At 39.3% G+C, this 12,013-nt stretch overlaps 1 protein-coding gene across 1 annotated transcript; it reads right to left on the bottom strand.

Annotated features, from left to right (window-relative positions):
- Nucleotides 1–837: 837 nt before the first annotated feature.
- LOC103465619 (trichohyalin) lies at nt 838–9,678 on the bottom strand. The gene is made up of 9 exons (XM_008410617.2): nt 9,549–9,678; nt 9,274–9,448; nt 6,704–6,844; nt 6,359–6,559; nt 5,028–5,215; nt 3,150–3,363; nt 2,135–2,233; nt 1,981–2,048; nt 838–1,136 (listed from the first exon to the last, which is right to left on the bottom strand). Exons 3-9 carry the CDS (start codon nt 6,791–6,793, stop codon nt 977–979), a joined length of 1,020 nt encoding a protein of 339 aa, XP_008408839.1. The 5' UTR covers nt 6,794–6,844; nt 9,274–9,448; nt 9,549–9,678; the 3' UTR covers nt 838–976.
- Nucleotides 9,679–12,013: the final 2,335 nt, after the last annotated feature.

Genomic DNA, 12,013 nt, shown 5'->3' with positions numbered 1-12,013 from the left:
TGCTTTGCTTTCTTTGTGTTTAGTGAATGAAAAAAATAAAGTCAATAATAAACACATCCATTATGAAAACCTTTTAGATAAGAACAGCATAATGGCAGTACCGATACAACTTCTACATCCTGAAGCCCGTCTGTTACAGCTTTACGTTAGCTGAACAGATCAATATGCAATGTGTACCGTATCTGACATACATTAAAGATTTTATTTCACCTGAAAAGGCTTTTTACTAAACTGTAATCGTGTTAGCAACGCTAGCACCGAGTATCAGGCCTAGGCACACTGAAACATTTGCAAACAGAAATCAGTCATTTCAAAAGTAACCCTCTAAACCATGAATGCCCGACTTACCCAGCCTTACAAGAACAATAGGYATCAGTGATCTTGTCCACACCTATAGTTATGCTGAGGATCTGCCGTTTTCCTCATCGATCGGTAGCATTTAGCTGTGATTCGCACAATGTTGGAGGCACCCCGTGGCTCAAACACCTTGATGTCGTCCAAAAAAGATGATATGAACTTGTTGGTTCCTCTGTCCATTGTTGTGGCTGATATTTTTTGAAAATCCGGCAGAAATCCAACACTAATCGATTCAGAAATACTCTGTAGAGTCAGTTGAAACGAAATATGCCATGTTTAGACATAGAAACTAAGTCCCACGAGGCTTTGTTTGTGAGCAATGCAGTCACGTGGGACTGTCGAGGGGCGTTTCTGGGCAGAGCTTGGTAAGGTCCATAATGATGCTGCGGGAGAAGCGATGGGCTTTAGTAAGTTTATACCTCTACCTACTTGTTTATTATTTGTTATACTGTCATTTTACTTTAATTTAGAATGCTTAAAAACTTCCAAAATAAGAAATTTATTTAATGGACTATTTACTAACAGTATTCATTTACTTTTGAATGAAATGGCTCTCCATAGTGAAACAGCTCACATATTGGGCTGAAACACAGATGGTCCCCTGGAATAGAGCTGTTCTTCATTCCTGGTCTGTAGGGATCCAGAAGTACTCCACCACCTTCCTGCCCCGGCGTGAGGGAGCCGAGCCGGGGCGCTCCCCGTCGAAGGCGGGCAGTTCATCGAAGTGACTGGGGCCCAGGTCCTTCCCTGTGTGTGGGGCCGAGACCCTCAGCATGGTCCTGCAGGAAGATGATAAAAAGTTTTTACCTCTTTTAGCTGCAACGTGTCATCAGATCAAACCACCTTCAGAGGGTGTCTGACGCCCCCTGGTGGCCACAGGTTGCACAACACCAGCAGTCAACCTCTGATTTTGTGATGTTTGGATTAATAGTTTGCATTTTTCTTTTAACAAATGTAAATATTTACCATACACATTGAAAAAATGCTTAAAGATATAGCTTTTTATGGACCACATTTATTTGCTCAGAATAATCAGCACCTGGAAGCAACCACAGATCCCAATTTTTCAGTGTCCAGCAATTTGATTCTATTCAGAAATCATTTTTAAGACCAATTTTTCTATTCAAACGTTCTAGAAAATCCGTTTAAATTATAGGAGTTACAAGAGGAAAAGACAGAGTAAACAAATCCAAAACTTATGTAAAACAATTTTACAAAGTTCCAAATTCCATGAGTTTATATTTAGACAAATACAGGCTTGTGCATAAAAATCTGTAACTTAAATCACTGGTAATAGGTTAGCTTAGCTGCCTGGTTTTATTCAATTATTCAAAATATTATTTTACAAAAAAATTAAACAGACTAAAATTGACTTTTGAGCATTTTGAATCCATTCAGAATTACCAAGACTATGAATGGTGATTCTGTACAGAATCATTTTTTACGTACTTCTAGAAGTGACTATTTGCTTTAGCCTCAGAACAGCCAGTTTGATGCTCAGTTATCTGTATCGGTATTGGAAGTTAAAAAAAACAGCGGATTGGTGCAGCCCTAGCAGGAATATTTTGTTTTTCAAATCAGTAATTGATCTGGACAGAGTTGTCAGACTGAGGTCAACTCTACCTGGATGAACTTCTCTCAGGCTCTTCAGATCCGTCGTCCGGTGTGCTGATATATACAGGATCTCCTTCCTGTGCAAAATTCACAGAAGTGATGTCAATGTGCATTTTCTTATTTCTGTTGTGTAGTTGAACTGACTTTAGGAGAATATGCTTACTGTGAAATTCCTTGGCGTTCCATCTGGATTTTTCAGGATTTTTACCCGCTGATTGCTCTCAGTCATACACAGGAAGTAGCTCTTGATGTTGGCCTGACACTGTGTTGGAAACACAAATTAGATTTATATTCAGCTGCCATGAGTCACTACTTTACAGAATCACTTTATGCTGTACTTTGGTTGATTTCTACCTTATCTGCACATCTCCAAGTCAGTAATATTTTTCCATTCTTCTTTAAATAATAAACTTAAGTCATATTCAATTAAAAATAAATGAGGACATGAATGTTCCATTCTTGCGACAGCTTCTCACTTTATTTAGGACACTAACATCTCCCTCAATTTAAATTCTTTAATTTCTAGCTCTAGCCTGGTTATGAACCTTGAGGCCAGTCTCAAATCTGTTGCAGCTTACCAGTGTTTATTCCAGAATTGCCCATTAAATTAACTTAATTAAACTTATCACCAATTCATTAATATCACAAACTTTTTTAGCATAGAGCTAAAATTTTCACCTAAAACTCATTTAAAGCTAAATATTTAGCTTTAAAGTTCAGAACAATAGCTTGGAACTAAATATTTCCCACAGAGCTATAAACTAGATATTATACTCAAATTAATTAAAGCTAAAATTAGCTTACTAAATAATTATTTARCCTGTTAGCTTGTTAGAAGCTAAATATTTGGCTTGCTAACGAAATATCTTTCAAAYTAAAGTTTTTCCTACAAAGCAATTTTTTAGTTTAATATAATATATTATGAGTGTATAACATTTGTRAAAATATGACTTTGAAAAACTTATCTGCATTTTTTTTCCTGTAGGACGACAGACTAAGTAGCTCAAATAATTGTTGCTAATTTTAGAATGTGTAACTTTCAAAGCGAAAAWAAAAACGTTCAAAACGTCAACCCACAGCCACATGAAGTTGTTTTGTCGCGTAAAACACACTGACGTTTGTGGTTGTAACTTCACCAAGGTGACAAAGTTCAAGGTCCCTGAACGCGAAGTCCTTACAGCTTTGCTGCGCCTCTGAGCTTTCAGGTCCTCGTGAGCTTGGAGGATGTTAGCTAACTCGTGGTGCTTCTCCCTCCAGCTGAGGCACTCCGCCGTTTTCTCCTGCCTCTCTTTGTTGGCCTGACGCCTCTCRTCCTCGGCCTCTCGCTGAGCCTGGTTGGCTCTTTGCCTCTCCTCCTCCGCCGCCGTCGCTTTACGCCTCAAAGTCATCTCACTGCAAGCAGAATACACGAAATAACATCCCAACACACCCGAAGTATTTTTGTTTCCATTTTCAGGTTAGCCTCGATGGAGCTAACAAACGCTCACTGGCAACGTTTAGCCACCAGGGGGAGTATGTTATTTGGATGGAATTTGTTAAACGTCCAGGGTATAGGTATGTGAATGATGCGAGGCAGCAGAGGGGAGGATAACCAGATCACCAGAGGAACGTTCAACCTTTGAAGTTGCAGTTTCTTTCAACACAATAAATACATGCAGGGCTTCACTGTTTCTCAGCCACTGAACATCTTCAAACTGCCAGTCAGTTTTCAAGCTGTCAAAGCAAGCAAGTAGTTTTTTATCCTCATAATTATCTCATTTCATGTCTCATTTTGTTTTAAAAAACACAGAAGATCTGAGGTATAAGGCCTAAAAACGTATCACTTCCACATTATCCAATCAGATACAATAAATCTTACTGTCCTCATCTGGATTCTGGTATTTTCTGCTATAACTCCAGAGTTATGGAAGCTCACAGAGACCAACTCCATGCCTGTCCAAACACAGACTGATTGTGCWATTATGAAGCCTTTTGAAGTCTCCTGGACGTCCAAGGAAATTCTGACTTGCATCTTCATTTCTGCACCTCCCCTCCCCCAAGCGATCCACTGAGCATTTAGGGGCAGAGGTCAAAGGAAATTAGTAACTCAAATGTAGTAAAATTGTTACCAGAAATGAAAATGAGTTCCAAATTTATGGCGAATAAAAATCCAGGGCATACATAATCAGCCCTCTTTAGCGGTGGCCCCAAAGTGCAAACCAGTTCAACAACTCACTAAACACAACTACAGATTTAAAAACACAACATATTGAAAAAAATCAGCAATATTAGCACAACTACAAATTACAAAACACGATGACGTTAACAAAATGGAAGAAGTAGCTCCCAGTGGGAAACCTGAGACATTGCTGATTAGACGACATTACTTTTGACTTGAGGACTGTGTCATTCTGGCATTTGCTCTCTCTTTGTTTAGTTGGGGGCGAGGAGASACATATTGGCCAAACTATGAAAAATAACCAAACTCTTTCACTTCGTAGTTTGTCCTGACTCAAAGTATTCTTATGTAGCAGTGGATATCAACAAATGCGCTAAAGSTAGAACAACTTCCAGTTCTAAACCCAAAAGTGGAATCGTCCAATCAGCAATGTGTCAGGTTTCCCCACTGTGACCTACCTCTTCCATTTTGTTAAAGTCGTTGTGTTTTTAAATTTGTAGTTGTGCTTGGTGAATTGTTGAAGTGGGTTGCACCGTAGGACCATTGTATTCTTTAATACCCCGAAATAAAATCCAATGTAACTAATTGGTCTCAATTGATTGGCGATCTGTTTCAGCTGGTGGTCAAGGAGAGCCTAAATCACAGAAACTACCATAATGCCTAAAGTAAGTTCAGGCCACCTCACCCTGAACACACYAYTCTCAAGGTGAAACATGGAAGCTTTTTTCCAACAGAGGAGCTAGTCAGAGTTGATAGGAAGAAAGATGGTGCTAAAAACCTGYTGAAGACTTGAAAAATGTTTGCTTGGCTGAGGTTAAACACCAGTATTTTGGACAGTTACATTCCATTTTGGTGGAGACGAGGTGCTAAAACAGCCAGTCGGCCATCACCGGTGTACCTTTCTTTAATCTGGACGTTCTCCTGTGTGATTTGCCTCAGCTTGAGTCGCAGCTCATCCCTCTCTGCCCCCAGGCTCTTGTTCTCCTGCAGCAGACTCTGTTTCTCCCCAGAAAGCCGCTCCAGCTTCAGCTTGGCCTCAAAGTAGTTCTTCTCCGTTTGCGCCAATGTGAGCTGCAGATCGGCGAGCTGCGAAAACCAAARGCTGAAGTCAGAACAGGCACAGGCAGCTCACGATCCATTCAGTTTCATTTACTTATGTAGTGTTTTTTTTCTTTTCTTTTCTTTTTTCGGTGTGTGTGATTGTTGTACGGACGTAACTTGTGACTACAGAGAAACGGAGAAGCACTTTTGGAAAGCTACTGCAGTTCTGGCCTTTTGACGGTTAAACAGCTGACGCTTGATGTTTGACTTGTTTGAGTTGAGTTGGCCATGTTTTGATTTGTGGAAGGGTAAATMTTTTAAACCTGATCAGCAAACTTGAGACTTTGTCTATAATATTCAGAAATAACTTTGGACATTTCTTCTTTTGTTGTCACTCCTAAATATTTTAGATGGTCAAACTTATTTTAAAGATACCAAAAAAAAAAGCAATCAAACCTTCCTGGACCTATGTGGAAAGAAGTAATTTCCCCCAAAACTTACAAAGTGTTTCTTCCACCCTAAGAATCAACAGACACCACTGACTGTTGCCACGGACGGAGATTTTTCCGTCACTGTGTAGGAATTCTGTGTCATTCTTCTTTGGATATTTTTTGTTCAGCCACACTGAGTTTTAAACCGCGAATGGCTGCTAATCCACAAATGCGCATACAACAGAGCTAAATTTGTATTTACTGCTTTAGCTCATTTTGAAAATGTTTAGCRCACTTAGCATCCTTTAAATKAATTTTTCAAGATAAWCTGTAAAGTGCCAAATTGCTTCAATGCTTGTAAACTTCCAGTTGAATACAGTTCWACATTTGTGCTAAAGTTTTGGTTATTAAATTCTTTMAGTAGTTAGAAGTTTGTATTCGTGCTCTTATTTTGAAGTGAACGAAGCGTGTTTACACAGCAGTTCCGTTTCCTCTCGTACTCTGTCTCTTTTCTTCCCCCTAAAACTATCAAATAACAAACATAGAAGGGTAAAATAAGACGGTGACAGTGGAGAGCAAAAAATAAACATCAATACAATATCAAAGGGCATTATAGAACATGTAAATTACAAAGTCGAAGTTTAATTTAGGGCAAATACAATTTAAACTTGGACTCTACATGGAGTCTTGTGTAAATTAATCAGTTTTTGTTGCAGGTTTTTGTTGCGGTGTGAATGTGAGGTGAACATGAGTTGACCTGCTTCTTGAGCAGCTGCAGCTCTTCGCTCAGCCGCCTCTGGTCCGCCTCAGCCGTCTCCTTGTCGCGCTGACAACCGAGGGCCCGAGCCTCAGCGGAGGCCCTGCTCCTCTCTGCCTCGCCCCGGGACTCCTGCGCCTCCTCTACCACTCGGGAGCAAAATGTCGCCCTCTGCTGGCTGTGATGCAACTTCTGCTTCAGCTTAAAAGACGAACAAAAGGGAGGAGTTGGGCGTGTGCTGACTTGTTCGGAGTAAGGGTCTGTTTTAATTAGGCAACCTGAAATTCATTTGAACCTCTCTCTGAAGGAGCGGGGCTGCTGGTTTCTGTGCTGTTCTAAACTCACCTCCTTCACTTGTACCTGCAGCTCCTGGTTCATGTTGCGGAGGTTCCTCATCGTCAGCTCGCTCTCCGTGCGCATCATGATCCGCTCCATGTGGATCTCGTTTGACAGGAACTTGTTTTCCCTCTTCAGGTCCTCGCATTCCTGAGAAGTGCACATTGATGAGGAGGGAAAGCTGCAGTTTGTTTTGGAAACATGAGGACCTGCTGAATGAAAATGATTAATTGTGTTATCCTAGTAAATTAATACACGCTGGCGCTTTGGAAGCTTGTTTTTTGATATCTCCCCATCCCAACAAATCAAAGAACATTAATGTTCTTACTGCTTATACTGATCAAGTGAAATGATTTATGTTGCTCCTTTTCTTTTTTTTTTTTTGGGGGGGGGGTAATTTGAACCCATAATTAATCTAAAGTGCATTCCAGCTAAAGGTTGGGTGTTCAGATGGTCTGCAGACTCTAAGGTTAGGGTGAGTTTATTTCTTGTCATCTCTCAGAAGCTGGTGTTATATACAGAGTTTTGAAAAAACAAGAAAAAGAAAATAAAAGAAAAAAGTTTAGCCCTTTAAATCTTTTTACATTTCACCATATTACAACCACAAATTTCAGAAACATTTAATTTGGGCAGAACTAAATTGTGAAGAGGAGGTAAAATAATACCTGGCTTTTGAAAATGTTTACAAATTAACTAATTTTAGCTTTTACATGTGGTTTTGCATATATTGAATGGAGCATTAGGTCAACATTCTAGCCTACATGTTATCATTAGTGTTTTAGCTAGCATTAGCTTTTAGCTAATTTTAGCTTTAACGTGGGGTTTTCACATTGAGTGTTACTGTAAGTCAACATGCTACTGATGGCCTACAGCAGTGGTCCCCAAACTACGGCTCGCGGGCCGGATCTGGCCCGCCTGCACATTTGATTCGGCCCCCTGAACAATACCAGAGCATTTAATTTTTTTTCATATACCGCATTTTCCGAACTATAAGCTGTTACTTTTTTCCTAAGCTTTGAACCATGTGGTTTATGTGGATTTTTCTTCAACCACCAGGGGGCTCTTTAGCAGGAAGTGAATCATTGGAAGTCAAAATTGGAAATGAAAGAAGAAAACGCCCATTAAAACGGAATTAGGTTTTAATAGGGAATTGAAATTTGAGAATGTTGTTGATCAGTTAAATAGCATTGAGGGGAAAAATAAGATTTTTCAGTTTTTTAAAATAATACTGGGATCATTATGAGAATTTGAGGCATAGATATTAGGATCCAGTAGATGGCAGTAGTGCAACGATAATGGATACAAGCTGCCGTTGAAATCTAAAGAAGAAGCAGAAGAAGAAGCAGAAAAAGAAGAAGAAGAAGATTTTCATTTAGCACATGCTAGTAGCAACACGAAGGATCAGCACTTTTACTGTTAGTTACCGTTCAGAAACTACTGTAATCAGTTCAGTTAAATCTAAACTTGGCAACTTTTTCTTTTTCAACTGTAATAAATGTGATATTCAATTGACCTGTTATGACTCAAATTTTGGGTGTCCGCCCAAGAACCCAGAGAGGGTTATTTGGTTGTGCTTTCTGGAAAATAATACATTTTTACATTTAGGCACTCCTGCAAACGTCACACTTTTTCTGTTACAAACTGACTCCGGCCCCCAGCAGAGAAGGGAAAAGTTATGTGGCCCTCACAAGAAAAAGTTTGGGGGCCCCTGGCCTACAGCATCACTACCTGTAAGTCATAAAATACTAATGACCACATGAGATCATCAATATTTTAGCTAGCCTTAACTTCTGGCTAATTTTAGCACTGACATTGTTTTTTGATGGAGTATGTTACCTTAGCTTTCCTCAGCTAGCTTTAGCTTTTTAGCTTATAGATTCTCATGACTTTGGCTTCATAAGCATCAATCTGTTCTGCACCAACCTCTGACACTCCTTAGCTGGGATCTGAGCTCTGACTGAAAGTTTTCACTCCTCTTCAACAGTTTTTCTACACACGTTTTGCAGGCTGTTGATTTTTTTCCCCACTGCTTTTGCCTATTTCTTACTTTTCTGCAGTGGACTTGAAAATATTCTGCCATTTTCATCAGTAACATTCAGCTTACAGCATTTTCACAAGAAATAAACATTTCCCAAGTTATGCCCGACTTTGTGCTGATCCACCACACGTACTCTAATAACCTTAAAATGAGAAAATGTGAAAATGATTTTGCAAAGTGTTGTAAAGTAAATCCACAAATTCATGTTTGCTACTTTTTTTTTGCCTCTAGGGTTTTCCATTAGAAACAGCGTAGTTGCCACATTTATACACAGTTTAACAACCTATCAACCAAAGAATCATTCCTCAAACCTTTTATCACTGTCAAGCTGTGAGACAGTGAGTTGGACAAAGCGTTTGCAAGGTGCTTCCTGTCGGACGGTTTCCTGTCAGAGAGGAAAGAAAATCTCTCCTCTCTGTTTTGTGATGAGCTCCACAGTCATTTGTTCATTTTTCAAATGGTCTATAAAGGCCATGCTTCATGACACCGTTCTGCTGTCAGTCATGACCTTGTCCAGTAGATCCCTCTGTATCGTCCTTACCTTCCTCTTCCGAACCAGTTCCCCCTGCAGGTGATTAATCTGTAGGAAGGATCCGCCGGAGCCGACGGCGCTGACCGGCCTCACCGCCCGAATTGGCCTCCTGGGTCCCTTGGGGAGAACTTTGACCTCTTCTGTCACCCCGTACCCAAAGTGCGCGCCTCTGTTAACGCCGCTGCTGCTCATGGAGAGAGATTTGTGAAAGCCGTCCTCCGTCGAGGACTTGCCAACTGTCTGTAGGTCCGTATGGGATTTGGCTCTAATGGACATGTTGGTACCTGGTGGCTGTAGCTCCACCAGAAGGCCTGCTGTCGTTGATCGTAGCGATGAAGCCCGAAGAGAAGAGCGGGGCCGTTTGGGACGACTCGCTGAATGAACGTCTCAGTCTGGTGTCCGGTTCACGGGCAGTATCCCATCACCAATGGTCATTCAGTATTCATCAGGTAATGTGATCACAGCTACACCTGAAGGGAGGGAGGTAAACACAGGTCGGTCTGAAACACCTTGACGTCAGTTCATACCAGAGTTTTACGACCTTTTCATTTATTTTCTTTACACTTTTCTTTCTAACACACTAGTTTGTTCTACAGATTAATGCTACAGGATTTACGTCTCATTAAAAAGGTGGAAAATGTTCTGGGATGGTTTAAATAAACGAGGGTCAAATGATGAGCAGAACGGCATAAAACAACGGAAATTAGGGTTGACTGTTAATTTGGTTTTCTATGTGTTTGATCTGTTAACTACAGTTAGGGCCTGAAAAAATAAAATAAAATTACAGGAACAAACTCAAAGCATTACAAGAATAAAGTCATAATATTACGACCTTATTCTCAAACTGTTACAACTTTGTTCTTGAAACATTCCGACTTTATTCTTGTATTAATYCGACTTTATTCTCATAACATCACAGCTGTTCTCGTAATACTTTGACTTTATTCTTGTAATGWKACAATTTTAGTCTCAAAATATGACTATTTTCAYACGGTTTCAGCTTTATTCCCACAATATTACGATTATTCTTGTAATAATCGTAATATTGTGTCATTACGATCTGTATGTGTCGTAATATGATGACTATTGTGGAATTTTATGACTTTTTTTCTTTWAAAAAAAATATTTTCACTGAGGTGACAAACTGTTGTAATCTGTAGAACAACAACAAAAAAAAAGCAGCAAAGTTGAACAGGAAGTAGCTCTTCCTACTGCACTGATAGAGCCAACAGTTCTGCTGGAAATGCTGGCAAAGCAGGAAATATTTATACCACTGAACTTCACACCCAACAGAGTAAAACTATTCCTTCACTTAYTTTGTTTTWTTGTTTTGTTTTGTACAGAAAAAGCATCAGTTCAGTGACTCGGGTGCTGATCTTTTCTTTTAATGGTTTATGTTCTCTGATTTGTTTCTATTGGAGTCCTCAACACTTCCTKTTATCCCACTTTAATGTTTCCTGGACTTCCTCTATGATCCCAAACACGGTACTCGATATGCCGTGTTTGTCATCTATCTGCAATCAGACGAGCAAAACAACATCTGAATCTGACCCAATGTCTCGTGGATGTTTGCTGTATCTGTCTGAAAGGCCAGCAGGCAGAGCTGACCTCATGCTTCCTGTTTCCTTCGGCCCTCGTTGGTTCTGGATGCTCCTTCACATTCACCTCACAGAGAAACATGGCGGGTCGCTTCTGCTTCACGTCCGTTTTTCTGCTGCTCTTYATGTTGCAGCTTTCTGCCTCCAGTCTAAGKAAAGGTAAGAGATCTGCTTTATTTTTACAATAAAATTTTATTTTATTTTTTTGTATTTTTAACACTTTGTAATGATTTTATATTRTGGYATAAAGTGAGAATGCAGCTGCAGAATTGTTACATCTGTTTTGACGTATKATTTTAGTTTACTTTGTATCACAATTAAAARTTTTAAGGCATTTTGTTCTTTTGTATTCAGAAAATATGAACTAAACTAACTAGTGAACTAAACTTTCTTTTTTAAAACCAGGATGAACTTTGTATTGCTTTTTATGTTATCAGAATCATATTTATTAGTCAAGTATTTTTGATGTTTTAGTGCAGAGCGTTCAGGGGATTAAAATTTGTTTTAAAGAAATTAGATTAAAAAAGTGTAAATATAAGAACAAAAATAAGTAAATAAACTTAAACTAAATAATAATAAAAACTTGTGAACTAGCAGTGCAAGAACAAGAATAGGTAAGTAAATGTTATTGCAGATTACAATATTTGTACATTTTCCTACTTTCTGGAAAGTCTACAATATCTGTTTATTTTTACTCCGTTTACTTTCTGACCTCGCTAAATATAGTTTAACAACAATGGTCGTCAWCAGGTTTTTAAACTACATCTCAATGTGTAAAAGTAACTGATCTGACATTACAAAATAAGCATCTCAAACAGCAGACATGTCACATTTCAAATGGTTTAAATAACAGCAGCGTATGGAGGGGAAAAATGTCAAAACAAAACTACTGAACCTGTTAACATGTGAAGGATCTGATGAGGCACCRAGGCGTTTCAGTCAGTGGTTCTCCAGGAGTGTGTGGATAGAATAGAGACATGCTATTAGATCACAYGGCTCTTTCACTGTGGTTCTAGTACCACTTGTGGGCTCTTAGGAGGTACGCTGAAGATATCGTTGTAATAAAATGTGATAAATAGAAACAAATGGGCTGTGATGTGGAGCTTATAAAACCCAAAAACCTAAAAACATGAGTTGTTTCAGTAGGTTGA

This window comes from Poecilia reticulata, linkage group LG6 (assembly GCF_000633615.1).
Source record: "Poecilia reticulata strain Guanapo linkage group LG6, Guppy_female_1.0+MT, whole genome shotgun sequence".
Taxonomy (NCBI): Eukaryota; Metazoa; Chordata; class Actinopteri; order Cyprinodontiformes; family Poeciliidae; genus Poecilia; species Poecilia reticulata.
Note: the sequence above shows the minus strand (reverse complement) of the source record. Positions and strands in the feature narration are given on the sequence as shown.